Source organism: Mobula birostris, chromosome 9 (genome assembly GCF_030028105.1).
Source record: "Mobula birostris isolate sMobBir1 chromosome 9, sMobBir1.hap1, whole genome shotgun sequence".
In the NCBI taxonomy this organism is placed as follows: Eukaryota; Metazoa; Chordata; class Chondrichthyes; order Myliobatiformes; family Myliobatidae; genus Mobula; species Mobula birostris.
This window is the reverse complement of record NC_092378.1, coordinates 141,390,160-141,415,775: the sequence shown is the minus strand read 5'-3', so window position 1 is coordinate 141,415,775 and position 25,616 is coordinate 141,390,160. Positions and strand designations below refer to the sequence as shown.

The following is a 25,616-nucleotide window of genomic DNA, read 5'->3' as shown; positions in this document are numbered from 1 at the left end:
GCGGTGTCTCTAATTTTGAGGAGATAGAACTAATCTATAAGCTTGGTGTGAGAAGATAACGGCAACAACTGCCTGTACTTAGTTTATATACATTTAATTAGAAATCCAGCCTTTGTAGAGGAAAGGAATCCTAGGTTGTGAGTATGGACAGCTGTTTCGAGGTGAATGCTACAGCAACGCGCTCTTCTGCTGCCGTTTGCCGTAGACGGTGGCCGGGAGGGCCGTCCGCCATGGACCCGGTTAGTGCGCTGCTGGAGGAGGTAGCGCTGGAGGGGCTGGACGGCGTTACCCTCTCCACGCTGTGGTTCCGCCTGGACAGCCGCATCCCCGCCTTCCCGCTGCAGCTCGACCAGGCCACACGGCAGTTCCTTTGGGAGGCCGTTGTCAGCAGCCCCGAGCTTGCGTTCTACGAGCTGCCTGAGCCGAGGCCGCCGCTGGTGTTTTATGACAGGTACTGGGCTGCGGGGGGAGAGGAGATGGGGCAAGGGAGGGACGGAGGGTGGGGATGGAGGGAGTGGGACGGGGCAAGGGAGGGAGGGTGGGGATGGAGGGAGTGGGACGGGGCAAGGGAGGGAGGGGATGGAGGGAGTGGGACGGGGCAAGGGAGGGAGGGTGGGGATGGAGGGAGTGGGACGGGGGAAAGGGAGGGTGGGGATGGAGGGAGTGGGACGGGGCAAGGGAGGGAGGGTGGGGATGGAGGGAGTGGGACGGGGGAAAGGGAGGGTGGGGATGGAGGGAGTGGGACGGGGCAAGGGAGGGAGGGTGGGGATGGAGGGAGTGGGACGGGGGAAAGGGAGGGAGGGTGGGGATGGAGGGAGTGGGACGGGGGAAAGGGAGGGTGGGGATGGAGGGAGTGGGACGGGGCAAGGGAGGGAGGGTGGGGATGGAGGGAGTGGGACGGGGGAAAGGGAGGGTGGGGATGGAGGGAGTGGGACGGGGAAAGGGAGGGAGGGTGGGGATGGAGGGAGTGGGACGGGGAAAGGGAGGGAGGGTGGGGATGGAGGGAGTGGGACGGGGCAAGGGAGGGAGGGTGGGGATGGAGGGAGTGGGACGGGGGAAAGGGAGGGTGGGGATGGAGGGAGTGGGACGGGGGAAAGGGAGGGTGGGGATGGAGGGAGTGGGACGGGGCAAGGGAGGGAGGGTGGGGATGGAGGGAGTGGGACGGGGGAAAGGGAGGGTGGGGATGGAGGGAGTGGGACGGGGCAAGGGAGGGAGGGTGGGGATGGAGGGAGTGGGACGGGGCAAGGGAAGGAGGGTGGGGATGGAGGGAGTGGGACGGGGGAAAGGGAAGGAGGGTGGGGATGGAGGGAGTGGGACGGGGGAAAGGGAGGGAGGGTGGGGATGGAGGGAGTGGGAGAAGGGAAGGGGAGGGAGGGTGGGGATGGAGGGAGTGGGGAGGGAGGGTGGGGATGGAGGGAGTGGGATGGGAAGGGGAAGGTGGGGATGAAAGGTGTGGTTTGGGACAAACAGGGTCAGGGAAGGAATGGGGCAGAAGGGGGATAGGGAAATGTGAGTGGTTGTGGGGGAGGTTGAGAGGGGTAATATATCAGGAGAGGCAGTGTGAGGAGATGGAACAGGAAGGGGGGTTATAGGGACTGGAAGGGGAGAGGATGGGAGTGGGGGACAGTAAGGGGAAAGGAGGGGGAGATAGGAAAAGGGGACAGGCCAGGAGACAAGATGGTGGGGTATGGGTGGAGAAGGGAGCAAGAGGGCACCATAGGAGGAAGGCAGGTGAGGTACGGGACACAAGGAACAAGAGTTGGGAGGGAATGAGGGGAAGACTGGGAGAGGTGGTAGGTGATATCAGGAGGGTGGGGAACAGGAGATGGATTTGAGGAAATTGGGAACAGCTGGAGAGATGGGATTGAAGACATTGTAATTAGTGATGGGGAATAGAGCAGAGAGACAGGGAGAGATGGAGTGGGGGGGCAGCTGGGGGTGGAACCATAAAGTAGAATTAGGCCATTTGGCCCATCAAGTCTGCTCTGCCATTCCAACATGGCTATTTATTATCCCTCTCAACCTCATTCTCCTGCCTTCTTTCGTAACTTTTGACACCCTTACCAATCAAGAACCTGTCAACATTCACTTTAAATATACCTAATGACGTGGCCTGCACAAGCATCTGTGGCAAAGAATTCCACAAATTCACTACCCTCTGGTTAAAGAAATATCTCTTCCTCTCTGTTATAAATGGATATCCCTGTATTCTGAGGCCCCTCCGGTCCTAGGCTCTCCCAGTATAGGAAACTTCCTCTCCGCATTCCCTTTATCTAGGACTATCAAAATGCTAGCACATCTTTTCTTATATGAGGTGCCCGAATACTCCAAGTGCAGTGCGACCAATGCCTGATAAAGCCTCAGCATTACTTCCTTGTCCTCTCAAAATGAATGCTAACATTGTATTTGCCTCCCTTACCACTGACTAAACCTGCAATTTAGCCTTCAGGAAATCCTTCACAAGGATGCTTCAGTCCCTTTACGCCTCTGATTTTTGAATTTTGGAATGCAAGACAGGAGAGTTAAAGGGGGTACACGGGTGACCTGGTTGAGGACGTGAGACAGGAGAGGTAGAGGGACTGGTGACAGGGAATGGGAGGAGAGGGGGTAGACAGTAGGCATATGTGTGATGTACAAGGTCACCCAGATTCCTCTGCATCTCTGAACTCTGCAGTTTCTCACCACTGAGATAACATGCTTCAATTTTGTATTTTCTCTGCCAAACTGTCAATTTCACTCCATTTACCAGATCTTTTCCCAATCTCTTAATCTATCCATATTCCCACTTGTAGACTCCCTGTCCTTTTCACAACTTCCTTTCCTACCATCTTTGTGCTGTCTTGCAGGTTTTGCACCCTAAACATTGATCTCTTCATTCTGGTCATCAATGTGCAATTGTACTTAGTGTAGAGGGTAACCTGAGGTATGCGACTGATTCATTTTGCCCGCCAGAAGAAAGACCCATCAATACCGGCTCCGTTTCATCTTGCCCCCCTGCCAAGGCTATTATTTTCCAGATGACTCACATTATCAAATGTCATTTGGGCCTATGGTATATACACTGGTTCCCTTTTATCTGCAGGCTGGAGTTCCCAACCTGGGGTCCACGGATCTCTTGCTCAATGGTATTGGTCCATGGCATAAAAAAAGGTTGGGAACCCAAGATCTACTGCACGTGTTTCTTCCCACAAGTTGGTAAAACACAATTGTCCGAATTTCTAAATGGACATTGAACCTCACTACTTTTTGAATTTCTGTTTTTGCACTGCTTATTTTTAATTTAACAAACTGTAATTCAGTTTTTTCCTATATTTTATCATGTATTGCATTTTTCTGCCACCGCAAAGTTAGCAAATTTCGCGACATGTGACTTGATTCTGATTCTGAAACTTTTCACATTCTGTTTCTGGCAGATATGAAGAAATTGATCCAGAGACAGGAATTCAAGAGACCCGGAGGGATCCCACACCACGGGATGATATCTATCCCGTTTGCATCATTTCCGACAACAAGGATGGAATTCAGGGCTCCTGTCAGCATTTTAAAAAGCGAAAGAATTTAACAGCAGAAGTGAGGACTCAGCAGTATGAACCATGCTGTTCGTTGGATGAAGCCATAGAAAGGTCATTCATGAAAGACTTGAACAGTTCAAGATATTTACTTTGATGTGCCTGTGTTTTGGATATCTGTATTAATGCCCCACCAATTTAAAGAAAAGAACTGTAAAACTACATTTTTGACACGTCAATTTTTTTGATGACGGAAGATTAAAAAAGGATTGTAAAACCAAAGTTCTAGGCAGTGGCCATTTCCAACCACAGAGAGTCTAACCATCCACCTTTGACATTGATAGAAATATAGAAAGCAGGAGCAAGAGTGCATCACTTAGTCTATGAACCTTCCTTGCCATTGCTGATCTTCAAAGGTCCATGGATCCCTCGGTTAATGGTAGGGTTCCATGGCATTAAAAGGGATGGGGCCCCCTGAATTATAGTTCAATATATCTTTTGTATATAGAGAATTAACTTCCTTCTGAAAACCTCCAATAAATTGGTCTCTTTTGTGTTAGTTAGTACATGGGTTCACCACCCACTGAGTGAAGAAATCGCTTTCCCTGTAGCTTCGTAGATTGAAGCATCTTCCCCATATCCAGTCTGTGTAGCTTTATTAGAATTTAACTTTCAATTCAATTTCTTCTAACACAGACTGATCATTAATTATCCTTGCTTTAAGTAGGAATGCTTAACACAACACTCTGAAGTATAGTTTCACTAATGATGCAAGACGTATTCTTGTATCAGTATTCAAATCCTGTTGCTGTTCAGGATGATGTGCCATTTCTTAAATGCTTGCTGTCCCTATATTTCCCATTGAAGCCACTTGGCAAAGGCATTACTTTTGCTGAGGTTCAATCTCACTGTCTCAGCAGTCACCATTGACTAGAAACACCACTGGATCAGTCACGCACAAATGTCATCGCAGATGTGTGAGTCAGAGGCTTAGTCACCCTGACACTACTAGACCTTTCCAGCAAGCCACAAGTCGGGAGTGCCTTACAGGACTTACTATTCCTTGCCTGAATAAGTACAGCTCCCAACACCTCAAGAAGCTCAACACTACCTAGCTCAAAGCAGCTTGCTTCATGGGCACCCCATCTTCCACCCTGACCTTAGTTCCCTCCACCATCAATGAACACTGGTTGCAAATTGCAGATTGTGTTGCATTTGCTTGCTGAGCAAACTTTGACTACTTCCCACACCAACAAAGACAAGGGTCGCAGATGAGTGGCAACACCATCATTCGTAGATTATCTTCTATGTTGTTTACACCATCCAGACTAGGAAGTACACTCAGTGGCCACTTTATTAGGGATACCTCTACACATTAATGTAAATATCTCATCAGCCAACATATTGCAGAAATCAGTATTTAAAAACATGCCGACATGGTCAAGAGGTTCAGTTGTTGTTCAGACCAAATATCAGAATGGGGAAGAAATGTGATCCAAGTGACTCTGACCATGGAGTGATTGTTAGAGGCAGATGGGGTCATTTGAGTATCTCAGAATCTGCTGATCTGTGATTTTCATGTACCACAGTCTCCAGAGTATAGAGAACGGTGCAAGGCACAAAAAGTAAAATCCAGTGAGCGGCAGTTCTGTGGATGAAAATGTATTGCCAATGAGAGCAGTAAGAGGAGAATGGCCAGACTGATTCAAGCTGACAGGAAGGCAACAGTAACTTAAATAAGACCACTGAACATGCAACACTTTCAAACCTTGAGGTAGTTAGGCAGCAACAGCTCTGGTGAAGCTATTGTTAAAGCTGATGGCCCGTGGTTATGGAGACCTGAGTAGAACCCAGCAAGCGCAATCTCGTGAGATGAGCGTACAAGGCGATCGAATGTACTACATCTAGTCACTGAGATGCTGGAACATTTTACTGTATGGAGGGGGTGGGCTGAATTCTGGGTTGTGATGTAGTATTTTTGTTAAATTAGACTTCAGACCTCTGTTACTCAGTGACCGCTTCATTAACTGCAAGAGGTACTTAACAAAGTGCCCATTATGTGGTTCTGTATATTAATGGTCTTCTGCTACTGCCCTCTCTCGTTAAGGCAGTTTTGCCCTTTAACTGCCTCTCACTTTTTTTTTGTTTTACTCTGTAAACTCTAGAGACTGTTGACATGAAAATCCCAGGAGATCAGCAGCTTGTGAGATACTCAGAGCACCCCATCTGGCACCAACAGTCAAATTTATTTTAGATCGCTTTTCTTCCAGATTCTGATGTTAGGTCTGAACCTCTTGACCATGTCCGCATGCTTTTATGCGTTGAATTTCTGCCATGTGATTGGATGATTAGATATTTGCATTATCAAGTCGGTGTATGGGTGTAGCTAAACAACTGGCCAGTGAGTGTATGTCAAAGGATATACCCATGCATATTTCCTACTGGTTTAACTCAATCACTGGAGATTAACTGTTTCAATTTTCTCTTTAGGTGGGGAGAAAAACTGGTCATGGTTGCTTCGCAAACGATGCGCCATCGAACTCTAATTGGATGGGAAAATGATCCGGAGTTGAGCCTGCCTGACTATTCCTATTGTATATTAGAGAGGTTGGGCAGAGCGCGATGGCAGGGGGAACTGCAGAGAGATCTGCACAGTGGAGCCTTCAAGTGAGAATATTTTATGTTAAAAGCAACTGAATTCATTTCATAAATCCTAAATCTTCCTTCTAAGAGCAATATTTTTTGTTGCAGAATTGATGCCCGTAAAATGCATTATCACAGAAGAGTGCTTGACAGAAACTGTTTGATTACTCTACAGTCCCACGTTATTCGTCAGCCTAATGGAAACCAGCAATATTCCATTCTGCTACTGCTCAAACGCTTTCATGTTGATAGGTAAAATACTTTGAATATTATTCTTCTATTTTGTTCAACAGCGGCTCCAAGTATACAGAAATAGATGATGAAACAAATGAGGAGGCACTTGGGCTAATAACCAAAAGTTTGCTCAAAGAAATAAATTTTAACAAGTGTCTCAAAGACCAGCAGAGAGGGTCAGTGAATGCATTCAGACCATAAGTTCCTGGTAATTGAAATCACAGCTGCCAGTTAAATTTGGGGGTTCTCCAATGGTCAGAAGCAGAGGAGTGCAGATTTCTCGGCAAATTATAGACCTGTTGGAGATACTTGTGTGTTCTCGATGGAGATGTATAAAAATGAGGGAGAATTTTAAAAGCAAGTTGTTACTTAACTTGAAATTAATTTAGATCTTTCTGGACGTTACAGTGAGTGGAGTGTGGTATAGTGAACCACATCAGCCATCACTGCCTTCATGGCATTCCATGTTAAAGCATTAAGATAAGCAATCCAGCTTAACTAAATACTGTGGGCACGTGGCCAAGTGGTTAAGGCATTCAACTAGTGACCTGAAGGTCGTGAGTTTGAGCCTCAGCCGATTGTGTCCTTGAGCAAGGCACTTAACCACACAGTGCTCTGCGACGACACTGGTGCCAAGCTGTATCGGCCCTTGCTCTTCCCTTGGACAACATCGGTGTTGTGGAGAGGGGAGACTTGCAGCATGAGCAACTGCTGGTCTTCCATAGAACCTTGCCCAGGCCTGCGCCCTGGAGAGTGAAGACTTTCCAGGCGCAGATCCATGGTCTTGCAAGACGATAATGGATGCCTTTCTCAGTTTTGTGTGAGTTCTCAGTAATGAGCAACCTGAATTAACTCTTAACGAAGCTTGTAGCTTGATGATTCTCTGCACCATCTAAATTCAACTCTAGACGAGAGAAACTTACGGGTATAACGTATAGTTCCTTTACTTGAATTGGTCCTCTGCATTTTGCATTGTTTAACACACACAAATGTTGGAAAAACTCAGCAAGTCAGGCAGCATCTATGGCAGGGAATAAACAGCTGATACTTCAAGATGAGACCCCTCAGGATTCCTGATGAAAGGCATTGGCCAGAAATGATTGTTCATTCTCCCCCACGGATGCTGCCTGATTTACTGAGTTCTTCCAGCATTTTGTGTGAGTTGTTCAAGATTTCCAGCACGCGGAGACGCTCTTGTGTTTTAATTTGCATTGATTGTACCTCAGGCTGACGTTAAGCATCAGGATCTTGTCTAATTTATTCAATCAGGTGCTAATCATTCCCATAAGCAGTTCATGCTTCTAGAATTTGAGTGGGTGGGTTAACTTGTTTTGTGCAACCACTGCTGTTTCATGCCAGCTAGAAGAGCTTTGAGAGTGAAAGGAACTCTGATGTTTGAAGTGATAGAGATCCGTTTGTGCTGTATTAAGGATGTCATCATTGTGTGTGAGTATAAACTTAACTTAGGTTTGGGTTTTAAAAATAGAACCTTTTCCTGGGTGTACATTGATAAATATTCATTGCTAAACTGTTTCATTTTTGTACCTAACCTGCAGGAGAAGCAAGTATGACATCCTCATGGAAAAAATCTCCAATATCCTTGTGAATCGGCCCAATCAGCTAGAAGTCATGTTAACCCTCAGAGATGAGCTGGTGAGTGTTTCCATCTTGGAGTAAGCATTGTGTGGCATATGGGAATGCTCACCAATCTGATCATTTACCTTCTCTTTCTGACCTGAGCCCAGTGCCAAAGGATCTCCTTGATTTTTATTGTTTCTGATGTTTGCACAACGTTATTTCTTCATGTGTGCAGCTTCTCATACTGCAGACAAAATGTTTAAGGAAGGAGTTAATACCATCCACTTACGAGCTTCTATGCTGACCATCAATAGAAAATTCGCCCTAGGGCATTGGGGCAGGTGGTTACGTTATGTGGCCTGAATCACATCATATTGGATAATGAGGAGGAATTAGACCTGCATTTCAGAGGGTCTTATTTCTTCTATGAACAATCTAGGTCTTCTAGAATCCACTGACTCTTGGAATGATGATAGCACAAAACAAATTATCACCTGATATTAACCTTGGAAATAGTTATCAATGAATACAAAAATGTTGAATATTGTGTGTTAGAGTGGTTTTCTTTTTGGGTAGATGATTTGTTTACACTTAAGTGACTTTGGCCACCAGACTTCTATTTTAACTGTTTGACAAAGGACTGTGGATTGAGTCCACCACAATGGGCTTCCTAAAAGGTGTAAATACCAGATACTTCTGGTAGTTTGACCTGATACTGTAGTTTCGAAGGCAGTATCACCTATACATTATAAATATTAATTGTCTTCTATGTTAGCACGGGAAATGCCAAATAAATGTATCATGGACTTAACTTACATTCCTAAAGGTTGTAGGTACCAACCCAGTCTTGTTGACGTCAGAAGGAAAGGATGAAATCCGAAGGTGTGATGTTTGTATGTAGCTTCAGAAGGAAGCATTGTCTGTGCATTGTCTGTAACTTTTTAAGTAGCGATTGCCTTTGTGTTTAGCATATAAATATCGAGCCCACATTTAGCTAGCAGACCTTTCTGCGGAAAGCGTCTCTGTCCGTTAAGATGCCTGCTGTACTTCGTTGTGTCAAATAATGAAGCTGCTTTGTGTCTACCAGTGACACTGTCTCTCTGGTAATTTCTTTTTCATCCACCCTACAACATTGTGGCGGAAACCTTTCAACATGATCAATCGTTGAGGCTGTCCTTTGAGAACTCTTATGAATAGTTGCACTGTGGTTAATGTTCCTTTTCAAGTGGAGGCAATCATAGCGTTATCTCGAATAACTTCGAAGTTTATTAAATCCTGGCGAGTTAGCTTTTTTCTCAAGGCCATCACTCCTATTGGGGCATACGTAGGTCGCTGAAAGCAACTCACCAAGAGTCCTGTGTCCTGGGCCAGTCTTTCAAGTTGACCTCAGGTTTAGCCCATCTTCTTGGTGTACCATCCTCTCCCAGGGATGAGGTCTTTGGAGCTGCTGCTGGCGTTTCTGCAGCACTGGGTTTTTACGGGATGGGGTTGCTAGCCCCATATCCAATCTTCCACCTTTTGTAGGTGGGCTTGAGACCGTCCAAGGGGAAAATTCAAGTTAGCACTGATGGCTGTCAGTCAGTTCTATAGAAAACTGCCCAGCTATCCTCCGAGTGTGTGACAGTGCATACTGGAGCTGTGAGCGGAATGGAGAAGCCAACTTCTGACTTCTCACTGCACCTTTCAGCAGTCAACAAGTCCGGGGATGTTCTGGACATTTCCTCTGTTCTAGGAAGTAATCTAGTTTGCTTTTGTTGCACTCGCTAGGAAGGTCAGTTATGTACATCATGTTCTTGGTGTGCTTTTCCAGAGCCCAATGTTAATGCAGTATCTTCGTTTTATTCTTGTGCTTAAATAAATACAATTCATCTTCCAATTACTTGCTGTACCTGCAAATTTAACTTGCAGTGAATTGTGTATAAAAATGATGTTCAAATTAATAGGTAATTTGATTTGCTTCTACCTTAGGGTCTTTGTGAGAGAACTTTCAAAAAACTCTATCAGTATATGGTATCAGCTGGTATAGCCAAAGTGATTTCTGTTCCTCTTAAAGAACTGCATCCTGAGGGAGGACCTTGTGTGACAAAGAAAGGTAATCTAGACATTTTCAGAATTGCACTGTTTTGCTTTTCGAAAGTGCACATCAAATATTAGTTTAGAAACTATTAGTTAATACTCCAGAGCAACACACAGACACAGCAAGTCAGATAGCATCTGTGGAAATGAATAAACAAATCGACATTTTGGGCCGAGACCGATCTTCGGGGATGGAAAGGAAGGGAGGTGGATGTCAGAGTAAGAAGATAAGGGAGGGGCAGGAGAATTAGCTGGAAGGTGATAGAGTGAAGCCAAATGGGTGGGCAATTAAAGGGCTAGAGAAGGAATCTTGGGAGTGGTCCATGGGAGAAAGGGAAGGAGGGACACCAGGGGGAGGTGATAGGCATGTGAGGAGAAGAGGTAAGAGGCCAGTGCGGGAAACAGAAAAAGCAGGGAGGGTGAGGGGAAAATATTACTGGAAGGGGAAATTGATGTTCATGCCATCAGATTGGAGGCTACCTAGATGGAATATGCGGTATTGCTCCTCCACCTGAGGGTGACCTCATCATGGCTAAAGGAGAGGCCATCGATCTACATGTCAGAATGGGAATGGAAATAGGAATTAAAATGGTTGTCCACCGGGAAGTTCCATTTTTGGCAGATAGAACGGAGGTGCTCGACAAAGCGGTCTCACCAATGTAGAGGAGGCCCTATCGGGAGCGCCAGACACAATAGAATAGAACACAGGTGAAGTGTTGTCTCACCTGGAAGGACTGTTTGGGGCCATGAATGGAAGAGATGGAGAGTGAGGGAGGAAGGAGGTAAAGATGTGAGTGTCCAACTTGGAAAGATCTGCGAGACCTAAACAGTGTTAGTCTATGGTTACATTGTAATTGGATATCTCTGCAGATCTGAATTTGCTCTATGTTGATGTGAAATTTCAATTAATTTAAGAGTAGGGTTCTGATTTGGTTTCATTTGAGTGTAAGGCTTTTGAATTGCATTGAATTTTTGGACTTTTTAAATGACGTGTTAGAAGAGCAAGTTACAAACCTTCATGAAGGGCATGGGCAGCTCGCACCACCTGTAAATTCTCCAAGTTACAAACTTCATGAGCAGAGTGTACTTCTGTATTTCATTACCTTTAAGTGCACAGAACCTGAAATAATTATTTAAAATATTGCTTTCATTTTAAAAGTAATTTTCCCCATGATAATTAAAGTCAGAATGAGGATGTTCAGACAAAAAGTTGGGAAATGCTATTTTCTACACACAGTTTGGCAGAAACTTCAGATATTTTCCCATGGAAAACAGCAGGTCCCGGCTTGATTTTGTTTCAGACTGTAAGATATAGGAGCAAGATTTAGCCTATCAAGTCTGCTCTGTCATTCCTTTACAGCTAATTTTTATTTATTTAATTTTATTTTGCGATACAGAATAGGCCCTTCTGGCCCACCAAGCCGCACCACCCAGCAGCCCACCTTTTTAGCCTTAGCCTAATCACAGGACAATTTACAACCCTGTTTGTCCCTGAAACCCTCAGCCCCTTTACCAGTCAAGAACCTATCAGCTGCTGCTTTAAATACACCTGATGACTTGGCCTCCACAGAGTTCTATAGCAATGAATTTTGAGATTCATCACCCTCTGGCTGAAGTAATTGTTCTTCATCTCGGTTCTAAAGGAACATCCCTTTATTCTGAGGCTTTCGTTCAGGAGACCAAGTATAAAACAGTATGGATAAATATCATGGGATCATTTGCAAACTCTGCAAGAGTTGAATTTTGAAAACTCAACAAGTTCCCATTTAAAATTGTATTTTGATACTTGAAGTTATAATTCTGCTGCAGAAGCTTTGCCTCTCCTGTGGTAAAATGGTCATTAACTGTTTGCAGGAACTGAAGTTATTGTTCGCTGTCTGAAGTTAATAAAGGAATATGGGAAAAAGTTAGATGATGACGATGACATCGATGAAGAGGAAGGTAAAGGGGTCGAAACAATGGATGTTGTGTATGAACGAGACATGCTTACGCAGGCTTATGAACTCAGTAAGTTTTCATTAGGTATTTTGCTTTAATAATAACGTGCCAAGTTCCTGTCGTATGAAGCATGTTTGACATAGAATGTAATAAAAATAATAAAATGATTCTTGATTCCATCATTTATCGATGGTAACATGCATTAGTTGGTAAGCAAACAGAACCTCTCTACCGAATGAATCATTTCACAGAGGTTGTGTAGGTAATGTGTAACATTTCTAATGTAAGAGATACATTCAGTGCTCAATAACGCATATATCTAATCAGCCATTATGTGGCAGCAACTCAGTGCTTAAAAGCATGCAGACATGGTCAAGAGGTTTGCTTGTTCAGATCAAATGTCAGAATGGGAAGAGATGTGATCCAAGTGACAGGAGGTAATGTATTTAATAAGGTGGCTGCTGAGTGTAAGAACAGAGTTCAGCACAATGTGGTGGATAGGGTGGGGATAATGTACATATAAACTTGAGATCTCAATTGATGATCCTTAGCTTAAACCTTAAAATTACTTGATAGAGGCCATCACATTCGTTGTTACAAATCAAAATACTAAAATAATTTTCCAAACAGAAGGTGGCTTACTGTTGTGTTGAGCTGCTGCCTCGCAGTTCCAGTAACCCAGATTCAATCCTGATCTCCAGTGTTCTCTGTATAGAGATTGCACGTTCATTATGTGACCATGAGGATATTCCCTAAGTACTCTGGTTTTCTCCTGCATCCCAAAGACATGCTGACTGGTAGGTCAATTGGCCAATGTAGGTTATCTCTAGTGCGTAGGTGAGTGGTTGGGAATGTGTGACTATTTTGAAGGGAAAAATTAGTTGGAAAATGTGATTGCTCTGTGAGCCAGCATTGACTTGGTGCATCAAAATGCTGCCTCCTGTGCTACAAAATAATGCGAAGTGTCTCTATAGTTAGTGCTGTAGAAAGGATGTCCTTCCATTTTTGAAACTATTTGTTTTCTTACAAAGTAAGTGGGGGGAAAAAAATTCCTTTTTTTTTTGTGCATCACCTTTCAAACCTCCTATACGTCCCAAACGTATTTCACAGCCAGTGAAATACTTTTGAAGTGTTGTTACTGCAGCATTATAAAGAATCATAAAGTGCAATTGTCTTCAAAGACAGAGATTTTAAACATCTAATTCTTGCCATCTTTAGTTGAGAGAAGAGGCACCAGAGGGATTTCACAGACCGAAATCAGATTGGCGCTGAATGTTGGGAAACTTGAAGGTCGAATGCTGTGCCGCCTCCTGGAGAGGTACAAAGTGATCACGGTAAGGAAATGTACCTGCAGATTGATTATAAGTCAAAATATCAACATGATGCCACAGCACTGAATGATGAAGAATGGAACCCCAGTGCATGTTTGCAATTGACTTTTTAAACCACCTCACTGTTTTGTTTCCTCCTTTTCATTCACAGTCACAATCTGATGGATGGTGTGAATCGAAGATGGCCAAATGATTACACTCATAGCTTTTTGAATCTGCTGTAATCATTAATTGGTGTTTTGCTAAGGGATCACGTTCTATGAAATAAATACTGTCACTCAGCAGTCGGCATCACAAAGTCTCCCAAAAGTAAAGCTGGTGATAGTCTTGCTGAGAGAAGAATATGACTGAATTGATTATTTTTTGTGATCTTTGCTGAGTTAGGTAGGCTTATTACAGGCTATTGAAAGAGCAGCCATTCAGGCTTATTGACATGACCTAACCAGTTAATTAATTCACCGTTGATCTAATAGCTAAGAAATAACAATGCAGAAAATAGTAGCTTAGTAATGATGTATAACTATTATCCATTATTAGATAAACCAAAGTTTATATGTACGTAGAATTAGTGGTTCCTTAAGGTTGTTATAGCCGGGGATGGTACTGGGGACAAGCTCCCACTACCTATTAAATGCTCCCAATGGCGTGCACCTTGGATAGGCTTTGACAACCAAGTCCAGCTCCTGGCCTTCACACATAGCTTGGTTACTGAGCCTGGTAGATCTGTTTCTACTGACAGAAGAAGGAACAAAGGCGGATTACCAGCGCCATAAAACTAGTCGCTTCAGGCAGAGGAGGCTCGTCAGCCATGGCTGGCAGCTCATCTAGGAGAATGAAAACTCTGACCTCAAGCCTCTGCTGCCTTGCAGCTACACCCACTCATAGGGAAGGCTTCGGGAATATAAGCTGAAAGAAAAATCTAGAGCTGGAGTTCCTAAGGCAGTCCTACATTGAGTTCAATGCTGACTGGCAACTCCTGAGAAGCTGCTGGTACCAAACTGTATTGGTCTCTCCCATTCCTTTGGGCTCATCAGATACATATGGGGGTGGGGGGGGAGCTTGCTACATGGGTAACAGCTTGCTCTCCAAATCGTACTGCCCAGGCTTGCATATCTAGACAGCCAGGATGCAATATCGACAGTCAGCTCTGACCAGCGGAGGCCCTCCACACAGTGGTACAGAGTAAAGGCTTGGGGATAATTCTATATACACTTGATGGCCACTTTATTAGGTACACCTGTACACAATGCAAATATCTAATCAGTCACTCGATGCATAACAGCATAATGACATGGTCAAGAGGTTCAGTTGTTGTCATACCAAATATCTGAATAGGGTAGAAATATGATCTAAGTGACTTTGACTGTAGAATGATTGTTGGTGTCAGACAGGGTGGCTTGAGTACCTTTATATATAAAAAAAATGATGGTTTCCTGGAGTTTTCATGCACAGCAGTCTCTAGAGTTTACGGAGAATGGTACAAGAAACAAAAAAATATTCAGTGAGCCACAGTTCTGTGGGCGAAAACACCTTTTTAATGAGAAGGGAGGAGAATGGCCAGATAGGTTCAAGGTGACACTAACTCAAATAACCACACGTTATAACAGTGGTGTGCCAAAGAGCATCGCTGAATGCTCAATACGTCGAGCCTTGAAGTAAAGAGCTAAAGCAGCAGAAGACACTGAACATGCACTCACTCAGTGGCCACATTATCAGGTAAAGGAATGTATCTAATGAAGTTGCCATTGAGTACATAAACTTTGAAGTAATGATTACATGATTGGGAAAAAGCCACTGTAGTTGGGATTGTTACTCACAGTTTCACAAGGCTTTCCACTGGGTTCTGTATGAACCTGAACAAGTCATGAATTAATATAGTGGTCCTAGCTAGGGAGATGTTGAAATGCTTTACCTATGCTCCGCTCAGGAAAGTCCATTTGTGTTCATCCAAGAGCCCAGCCTGAACATGGGCAGAAATGGAGGCCATCATCCCCTCTTGTCCTTGAAATTTTAGTGCAGCTTTAGAAAAGCATCTATCAACAAAGACTTCCACCCACCAGGTCATGCCCTATTCTCATACTACCATGAGGCAGAAGGTAAAGAAGCCTTGGGTTCCACATCATCTGGAATATTTTTTACTTATATCATTCGTCTCCTGAACCAGTGTGGATAACTTCAATCACCACGATGAATTGATTCCACAGCCTACAGATTCACTTTCAACAACTTTCAACAACTTTTTACAACAAAAGTTCTCAGTATTTATTTGCAGTTTGCCTTCGTTTGCACATTGGTGCTTTTTTAAAATAGCTTTATATGTTACATGTACATAAAAACATGCAGCGAAATGTTCCATTTGTGTCGATGATCAACACAGTCCAAAGATTTGCTGGGGCAGCCCGCAGGTGTTACCTTGCTTCCAGCGTCAACGTAGCATGTCCACAATTTACTCATCCTAAACCGTAGGTCGTATGAACTTAGAAAGAAACCGGAGCATCTGGAGGAAATCCATGCAGTCACAAGGAGAGCAGCAGGAATTGAATCCCAATCGCTGGCACTGTGAAGTTTTCATTCGTGGCTAAGCTACCGTACCACTCAATACAGTATTGTATGGTTTGTTAGTCTTTGTTTATGTATAGTTTTTCAAAAAATTCTATTGTATATTTTCCTGTAAATACTTGTAAGAAAATGAATCTCAAGGTAGTATATGGTAACAAACAAATGCTTTGATAAATTTATTTTGAACTTTCGGTATAAAGTAAAGGTGACTGTGCTCTGTACCAGTGTTCCAGCTGTAGCTTCTCTTTGTAACAGGGCTTCATGGAAGATGAAGGTCGTCAGCGCACAACTAAATATGTCGCCAAGACATTTGTGGAACAGAGTGAGCTGAGCAAGCAGTTTGAAAAGGAGAAGGCAAGAAATGAGCGGCTGGCAACAACAAGCCTCCTACCGCTTGATGCTGATGCATCGCAACTTACTCCTCAGCAAGCGCCAACTTCTTCAAAGAACTTAGCGGAAGATCCATGCAAAAGTGTGGCAAGGGGGTCATCAGGGGGCTCGCCAGAGTCAAATCATGACCAAGAGGATTCGGCAGCATTACCAGAAACCACTGTCCAAAATAAGCAATCTCCTCATTTGGAGAATAAAGAAAAGATATGTGCTGGCTCACAGAAAATGAACAAAGGAAAAAAATTATTTAAAAATGCATTATTAAGGAAACTGAAAAAGAAAAAAGGTCTCAAATCCAAAATGGGCAAAGGTGAGTGAAAAATGTACTCATTGTACTGCACATTTAAAGTGTAAATTGTCTGATTGGATTTCTGTTTGTTACCTGTGGGTCTGATTAGTAGTGTTGTTACCACGTGCGGGTGTTGGTCTGTTGATTTGCGAAGCTATTTTCTACCCCAGATGGAGTCATAGGGGAACACACTATGGATACAGGCCTTTCAGCCCATTGAGCCGATGCTGACCAGGTGCCCACCCAGATGGTCTTAATTTCCTGCATGGTCCATATCCCTTGAAGTCCTACCCCTCCATGTACTGTACTTCTCCAAATACCACTTGAATGATACTATTGTACTTGCCTCAACCACTTCCTCTGGCAGCCCTACTATTCATAGTATAAGTGTTGGTTTGACTTTCCAAACTAATTACCTCACTTCTACCTGTTTTGAAATCTATTGCCACTCCTCGGCCCACTTCCCTAACTGCTCAAAATCCCCTTAGTAATCCTTGATAGCCTCCTTCACTCTCAACAACACCTTTTAATCTTGTGTCATCTGCATGCCCTGTGCATTGGCATCCAAATCATTTATATCAATAATGAATAAAAAAGATCCTAATGCTAACTCCTGTGGCATACCGCTAGTCACTCGTCTCTACTCTGAGAAACATCCTTTGGCCACTACCCTATCTCTGAGCCAATTTTGAATCCATATAACTAGCTCTGCCTGGATTCCATGGGATTTAGTCTTCCAGACCAGCCTACTGTGCAGGAGCTGTTGAAAGCCTTGCCAAAGTCCAAAGAGGCAACATACACTGCCCTGCCCTTGTCTCCCATTTTCCACACACTAAGCCATGCTGACTTCTCCTAATCAGACACTCTCTGTCCAAGTGCTGATTGCTCCTGTCTCTCAGGATTCATTCCAGTAACTTCCCCATTACTGATGTCAGGCTGACCAATCTATAGTTCCCCTGGCTTGTTCTTGCTGCCCTTTTTAAATAATGGAACTAGATGAGTAGTCGGTAACTTCGCCAGTGGTGAATTGTACAGTAAATTTCTCTGCAGAGGTGTCTGCAGTTGCTCCGCTAGCCTCTTGAGGATGCACTTGGTCAGGCCCTGGGGCTTTATCCATCTTTAATGTGTGGTAGGTCTACGGACACCCCCTTCCTGGTAATATATCACCACTTGTTTCTTTTATCTCTTGAACAATTAAGACTTTTTCATTAGTGAACACCAAGGAGAGATATTCATTAAAAATACCACTCATCTCCATGGCAAACCTTTGTTTTGAATATTAGTTCCTGATGGTAGAATGCCACTGAGCTGGAGGGATGCATATGAGCCTATCATTAGAATTGCAGCTATCTTCCACTACCCTCTGCTCCCAACCACTGAAACTCACCTCAAGTCCACAGGCATTTGCAGTGGACTCAGCCACTGATGCACAGCAAGGCGAATTTGCAATATTTACTATGCAGCAAACACCCTGCTGGAGGAACGCAGCAGTTGGAGGGTGGGAGGAATTGTTGTCAACAGTTTGGATTGAAACTCTGCATCAGGACCTTTCCCTTCTACAGCCCTCACCCCTAAACTGATACTGGCTTTCTCTAGCAGATTGTTTGTTGCTCCAGATTCCAGCAGCTGCAGTCTCTTGTGACTTCTCCCTGCTGCTTGTCGTCTCAGAAGTGCAGGCACTCACTCAAGAAAATCCTGGGTTTGGCCTCCTAATCCAGGACAGAAGGAGGCTGCCGAGATTGACCACAGTGCCACTGAAGCAAACCTGGATTTGGAGATGTGTGTGGGGAAGAGAGGATGAAGTGCATGGAGACGGAAGGGGAGGTGGTATGAGGCTGATTTGAAGTTAAATCAGTCCAACGGATCCACGTTTGCATCCCACTTGGGTTTATTTGAAGCAATGACAATGAAGCTGAGAGGTTTTATTTTATTTAGTCTTCAGGAAGCTCAGAGAGAATACTAGCTGCTATTTGCACCCTACAGCAATTGTGCACGGTGATGTACTGTGAGACATGTTCTTAAGATTTCCTACTCGTAGTTAAGGGATGTGAAACATACATTAATAGTGTCAAAGGGTGTGTGTGTGTGGGAGAACCTCGCAGAATACCTTTGTTCCCCCCTATAACTTTCTATTAAAGTTATTAACATTAGCTTTTTAAAAACAGTTTGCATCAAGATATATTTAATCAAAGTGCTTGCTCCCTCATCGTTAAAAGCCATCGAGGAGCATTGTGGAATATCCTCCTGAATTGGAGCCAAATCACTGTTTTAATGAGTAAGGTTTGTATTGATGATTAATGGCAAAACATAATTTATAACGCTATCTAGAAAATTATTACAGATTAACTCAAACTAAAATTTATTGCCAATTTGGCCTCAGACCCAGTTATGAATTTATTAGTGCTTGGTCTCCACATACAGGCTTGATCTGTCACTTTGAGCTTTGTTGAAAGTTAAGCAGGAGGCATTTTGCTGCTTGGGCAAACCAGAAGGTATATTAAACCTGATGTTGTTAAAGGCATGATTGTAGCCAGATAATCAGAGGAACTTCCTTGGACACCTAGCATAGGATGTCCTAAGGACATCCTACGCTAACGGAACACATCCTGCAGATGCTGGAAATCCGGAGCAACACACAAAAAAAAGTGCTGGAGAAACTCAGCAGGTCAGGTAGCATATATGGAGAGGGGGAAAAAAAAGTCAGTTTTGGGCTGAGACCTGATGAAGGGTCTTGTTGAAGTTACTTACCTCTTGGTGCTGGAGAAACTCAGCAGGTCAGGTAGCATATATGGAGAGGGGGGAAAAAAAAGTCAGTTTTGGGCTGAGACCTGATGAAGGGTCTTGTTGAAGTTACTTACCTCTTGGTGCTGGAGAAACTCAGCAGGTCAGGTAGCATATATGGAGAGGGGGGAAAAAAAAGTCAGTTTTGGGCTGAGACCTGATGAAGGGTCTTGTTGAAGTTACTTACCTCTTGCCAAGTTTGGTGTCATCCAACTAGGAGCAATGCAGTAAACGGTTTTGGCAAATGCATTGTGTTTTGGACTAACTAGTTTGGAAAACTATGCAAAATTTTTCTGACTGCTTAAGACAAGTGACTTAATGAAAATAAATTTTTCCATTTGGATTAACCTTCACAATGAAACATCTAAGTTCCAGACTCCCACAGGTTGATCATTCATGAATTTGTTTGCTTATATCAGCTGTTGTCTTTTTCCCCTACCGCAGTGAGTTGAATGTCAAGGGCAATAGAGTGCATTTAGATTGTACACAGATACTGTTTGATGGCAAGGTCATAATGAACGATCTTTATCCTGTTCATTTGCAAATATTGAAAAAGAGCGCTCTGTAATGTCATATTTCATATTGAATAATGTAATTGTTTAAATCAGTACTTTTAGTTTAAGCCATTCCTCACACTTTGAAATAAGCTCCACCAAAACAGACATTTTCGTCTTGGCACTAAGAATATAAATCACTTTCACTTAATTTGTATTTTAAGCAGGCAAGAAACTATCTAGTTTACGAAAAACAGGTGTTAGGATTGGCCATCCCCACCATACGGGTGAAAATGTAGGTTTATCCAAACAATCGCAACAAATGGATGTTCAGCTAAATGCTACCCAGCACGATCCAAGGCTTAACTCTTCTGTGGAGTCTGAAAATGATCAAAGTGAAGAGAATGTTTTAATTGAAGAGATCAAGATTGAAAAAGCAAAGGTATGAAGGTCATTTTACAGACTTCAGACTTCATTAGTATTTTGCGGTTTAATGTAATTTCACAGATCAGATTTGCACTAGTTGCTAGACTGAAGGTTCAAGGGTGCAGTGGGTACAACAGAAAAACACTAACACTGTCGGTGTAGAATCAATTCAGCGTTTATTGAGTGACAAAACAGCAAGTCTGAGTATCACCACATCTGTTCCTTTATTCTGGTCTGGTCTATGGTGCTGGCTGCAGCCCAGCCCAGAGGTGAAGCCCAAATAATCTCTTTCCAGCCCCCCCACTGCTCCTCGCTCAGGGGACTATTCACAACCTGTGTTCTCTTCCTACACTAGCATTGTTTTACAAAGTAATAGTGTGATACCAGCTTTCAAAAGGAACGTTTCCTACTTGGTGGTTATCTATTCCTTAAGTAGAAATTGTCCCAATTGTGTAACATAATGAAAATTTGTGGAGGTTCTTAAAAGTGAAATATCTTCTGACCAGCAATATATTGTATATTAACTAAAAAAAAAATGTATTGGGCTTGCAATCCAGTTGTGTTTGGAAAATCTAAAGTGTGAGATCAAACCAGTTTATATGCCTAGTTGTTGCAATTGATAACTTCAGAATCACCCAGGTTGGTATGAGACAATTCTCCTTAGTTCTATGAGATTCGTTGATCTGTTATACTTTACAGCAATGAGGGGAGAGAGGGAACGTCAACTCAGATCATGAGAGGCCTGCGTCGGGCATTTTCATGCCTTACAAGGCACAAGTTGGAAGTCTGTGTGGGGTGCCACTCCTCGCACAGCCACTAGAGCAATATGTGGTTAGGTACCTTGCTCAAGGACGCAAACACGCTGCCACAGCTGAGGCTCGAACTAGCGACCTTCAGATCACTAGACAAACGCCTTAACCACTTGGCCACGTGCCCAACACAATGAAGCAATGAAGAACAGCAATGAAGTTGTCACAAATTTATATTTTTGCCAGCTATTTATGTTGTTTAATCTGAACTAAAATTCCAAAACTTTGATTGTTAAGACATAGGAGCAGAATTAGGCCTTTTGGGCCATCAAATCTGCTCCGACATTCCATCATGGCTGACTTATTATCCCTCTCAACCCCATTCTCCTGACTTCTGCCCTTAACCTTTAACACCCTTGCTAATCAAGAACCTATCAACCTCCACTTTAAATATACCCAATAACTTGGCCTTCAGAATCGTCTGTGTGAATGAATTCAACTGATTCACTACCCTCTGGTTAAAGAAATTCCTCCTCATCTCTGTTCTAAAGGGAGATCCTGTTCTGAGGCTGTGCCCCTCTGGTCGTAGACTCTTCCACTATAGGAAGCATCCACTCTATCTTGGTCATAGATGGAGTTGACCTGAGTTCTCTGTATTGCTTGCTATGAGTAACGTAACATGGTACTGTCATCGTGGTTTATGACTTAATGGAGCTGCACTAGTCATTTCATCTTCTGTTGTAGCTGGAATATAGGAGGATTTTATATCTGTTCAGATAGGATTTGACCCCACTCACCCTTTGAAGCAGATCCTAGTCCATAAGCACTAATCAATGAAGTAATTATTTTGCATTTAATCTCTACTTTATGATAACCTATGCAAGAACCAAGACCACAATATATTTTAGTAATATTGTGTGTGATACTATGTAATACCCTGTGATCTTTTTGCACTGAATGCGTTCATCCAAGCAAATGTAAGTATTTTGAAGACATGATGCATGTTATACTAATGTTAATTACCTTCTTAGGAGAAAAGTCACGCAAGGAAGAGGAGACCTTGCAAAAATATTTGCGTAAAGAAACCACATGAAACATTTCGGTTGCTAAAACGACAAAACTTAATTATAGAAGCTGTGCGGAATATGAAACTGATTGAAAGCCTGTTTACGTAAGTTTCATTCTATGATGCCAACATGCGGTTAAGGGAGAACTCTACTTTTGCTATCTGATATCTTCTTACCAGAAAATCCTTTACTAAGGCTGTAGATATTGGGAAAACAATTTTCAAAAATATTACATTGTTATGTTATATTTTGAAAAATAGTACATTAATAGGACGATTATTTGATACGCAGCTTTGGTATCATGCAGAACAGATTCAGGAATTCCAGAATTGAATATGTATCACTAGAAACACTACTTTTTATAGGGATTATATCTTCTACTTAATGTACCTGCTCAATTTTGAATTGGACTTAAATACAATATAATTGAAGTTCTTCTGAATGTGTTTCTTATTCAAGTCTGATTTGGTTGCAACTTGAAGTGTACAGTGCACCAGTTGAATCAAGATTTTTCAGAATTAAGTGAACATGACCTTATGTACCAAATTCTGTTTTGTAGAAAAGCAAAAAAACATGAAAATTTTCAAGGTTGTTGTTAATGGATCTTGTATTAGAATTTGTCTGTTGTTTAATTGAGCTAGCTTAAAGTGATACTGTAGTTTCTCCAGATTTCCTCCATTTATGTATATCTATGATTTGCTTGACTCTGAGATAACTGTAGCCAGCAGGAAGCCCAGCATGAATGTGCTGGTTGGCTAAGCTGAAATCTTTGATATTGGAGGAAAAAGAAATTCTACTGTTACTATCTAATATCTTCTCCGTACCAAAAAGTCCATTACTAAAGCTGTAAGGACTGGACAAACAATTTTCAAAAAAAAATTGTTTTTATTATATTTTCAAAAAATTGTACATTATCAGGACAGTTGTTTGAAATTGTAATATTAAGGGATTAACAAGGTGGTGATTAATTTTACCTGAATAATGTTGGGGTTGAACTGTAAAGAAGTTGATTCTTTATTACAATTTAGTCGCCTGGTTAGGATAGAGAAATACGTATTTGATATTTCTTTAGACTTCAGAAGATGATCATGGAAGAAGAGAAGAAAGACGGCGTGGCCACCAGATGCTGCAAGAAATCCATAGTAAGAATGGTTCAAAAGCTGGCTCAAGAGGGACTCCTTCGACTCTTCCGCACCACTGTTATACAGGACGGCATTAGCAAAAAGGTCATTGTCAGCCTTTTCAACGTACATTGCAATTTTAACCGCTTAAGCAAATTTTGACATCGCTTCTATTTTCATAGTGAACATAATACAAGTAGTAAAGACAATTATGTAATTGTTAAGATGGTATTTTTGGTTACAATATATTTCATTTTCTTCAGGTGGAGTTTGTTGCTCATCCGTCTGTGCTTCCCAGTGATCCATTGGTAAAAAGTGCCATTGAGCAAGTTCGATTCAGGATCTCCAGTTCGTACACAGTACATCGGTCAGTAACTTTTGTTCTTTTGTATTGACTACACAACCTCTGTTTGTAACAGGTAGACTAATACTTCCAACCTGTGATCATAATTCCTGTCTTCTGTGCTAGAGACTATAGCAATATAATAAGGATTGTGTTGACACGTGGCCAAGTGGTTAAGACCTTCATCTAGTGATTTGAAGGTCGCTAGTTCGAGCCTTGGCTGAGGCAGTGTGTGTGTCCTTGAGCAAGGCACTTAACCACACATTGCTCTGCGACGACACCGGTGCCAAGCTGTATGAGTCCTAATGCCCTTCCCTTGGACAACATCGGTGGCGTGGAGAGGGGAGACTTGCAGCATGGGCAACTGCCAGTCTTCCATACAACCTTGCTCAGGCCTGTGCCCAGGAAACCTTCCGATGCACAAATCCATGGTCTCATGAGACTAATGGATGCCTATATAAATAATAAGGATTAAAGAAATGATTATCTTTATTTGTTATATATACATTGAAGCATACAGTAAAATGCATTATTGGCATCAACAACCAACACAGTCCAAGTATGTTCTGGGGGCAGCCCCTTAGTGTCGCCATGCTTCCAGTGCCAACATAGCATGCCCGCAGCTTGTATGTCTTTGGAACGTGGGTGGAAGCAGGAGCACTGGGAGGAAATGGACACGGTCATGAGGAAAATGTAAAACTCCGTACAGGCATCGGCAGGAGTTGAATCCCAGTTGTTGATGCTGCGAAGTGTTAGGCTAACCACTATACCCAGAATTCTGTCCCTGAGACTGAATAAGAGGAAGTAACAACTTGTCTTTAATTTGGAAGAATATTCTGAGGTGCTTAACAAATTCAAGGGATGAAAGAAAAGGCTTTGAGACAGAGGCTAGGACTTTATAAAGATATCACGCACTATTGGGTGTTCTTGAGGCCACAGCTGGGATCTTTTTAGAACAGGGGTTCCCAACCTTGTTTTATGCCATGGACCCCTACCGTTAACCAAGTGGCCCGTGGATCCCAGGTTGGGAACCCCTGTTTTAGAGTAAGGAAGTCGTAGCTGGAGAGTAATGGGGATAAGCTTCCACTACCTATTAAATGCTCCCAAAGTTGTGCCCCTCAAATGGCCTCTGAGGGCTCCAGGCCTTCATGTGTGACTTAGCCACTAATCTCAAAATGTTGACTATTTATTCCTCTCCAGAGATGCTGCCCGACCTGCTGTGTTCCTCCAGCATTTTCTGTGCGTTACTCTGGGTTTCTAGCACCTGCAGAATTTCTTTTGTTCATTAATTCTCATTGGTAGTTTGACCCTGGTGAGCTTGGCTGCCAACTCCTGTTGGTGTGGGCTGTCGTTCCACTGGTCAGCATAGGCCTTGGCCTTGCTGGTCAAGAGAAGTTCAGCCGTAGGCACGCTTCAGATAAGAGTGAGTTCAGTGTGCAGGTAACAGATCTCAGACGGTATTTTAAAGTTAATGGCTTCTTGTTTTCCAGAATGAAATCATTGCAAGTCCAAGCTCAGAAAGAAAAGCAAAAACAGGCGAAGGAAAGTAGTTCGGTGACTGCAACGTCTGAAACAGAGCCAGACAAAAATTCTGACACACCCAGCAAATGTTCCACCACCAAAACGGACGAGAAAATGGGTGTCACTCCTCTGAAGAATTATCACCCTCTAATAGGTAAAAATAGACCTTTCACGAGTAACTAGAGCAAAGCTATCCCCAGCTGCACCTCTTCACACACTGCACCGGTGGTTGTAAAAACAAAAGTTTGTAAATATTGTCATGAGAAAATGATGATTGGGTCCTGTAGAAAAGGGGCATTGAGCTCTTTTGTGGTGTAGATCGCCTCTGAAGGGTCATTGGTCTGAAATATTAACACTATGCCTTAGTTCACAGATACTATCTGATCTGCTAGAAACTGAGGGGGAGGGTTGAATCTTCCATCCAGTGTCTAAAGCAAGGATCCTGCTGATAGCAGTGATGGAAGCGGATTTAATCCATAATATGAATCTGTTGTCTGGCACATGGAACCTCTACTCTGATAGGGAAATCAAGGAGCCCAGAATTATAGCATTGGGTAGTACATGGAC

General features: G+C 43.0%; 1 protein-coding gene across 2 annotated transcripts in view; it reads left to right on the top strand.

Moving 5' to 3' along the window:
• The first annotated feature begins 36 nt into the window (after positions 1 to 36).
• Positions 37 to 25,616, top strand: part of LOC140203140 (general transcription factor 3C polypeptide 1) — a 77,553-nt gene continuing 51,973 nt past the window's right edge. Inside the window, exons 1-14 of one of the 2 annotated variants that reach the window (XM_072268997.1) lie at positions 37 to 451; positions 3,414 to 3,623; positions 6,000 to 6,176; positions 6,261 to 6,404; positions 7,943 to 8,039; positions 9,933 to 10,056; positions 11,895 to 12,047; positions 13,197 to 13,312; positions 16,124 to 16,568; positions 20,050 to 20,264; positions 22,029 to 22,168; positions 23,137 to 23,290; positions 23,449 to 23,552; positions 25,019 to 25,203. In XM_072268997.1, the coding sequence (XP_072125098.1) occupies positions 144 to 451; positions 3,414 to 3,623; positions 6,000 to 6,176; positions 6,261 to 6,404; positions 7,943 to 8,039; positions 9,933 to 10,056; positions 11,895 to 12,047; positions 13,197 to 13,312; positions 16,124 to 16,568; positions 20,050 to 20,264; positions 22,029 to 22,168; positions 23,137 to 23,290; positions 23,449 to 23,552; positions 25,019 to 25,203 (2,572 nt within the window). In that variant the 5' untranslated portion in view covers positions 37 to 143. Of the gene's footprint in view, positions 452 to 3,413; positions 3,624 to 5,999; positions 6,177 to 6,260; positions 6,405 to 7,942; positions 8,040 to 9,932; positions 10,057 to 11,894; positions 12,048 to 13,196; positions 13,313 to 16,123; positions 16,569 to 20,046; positions 20,265 to 22,028; positions 22,169 to 23,136; positions 23,291 to 23,448; positions 23,553 to 25,018; positions 25,204 to 25,616 lie in introns of both variants that reach the window. The other variant, XM_072268996.1, reaches the window with a different exon arrangement.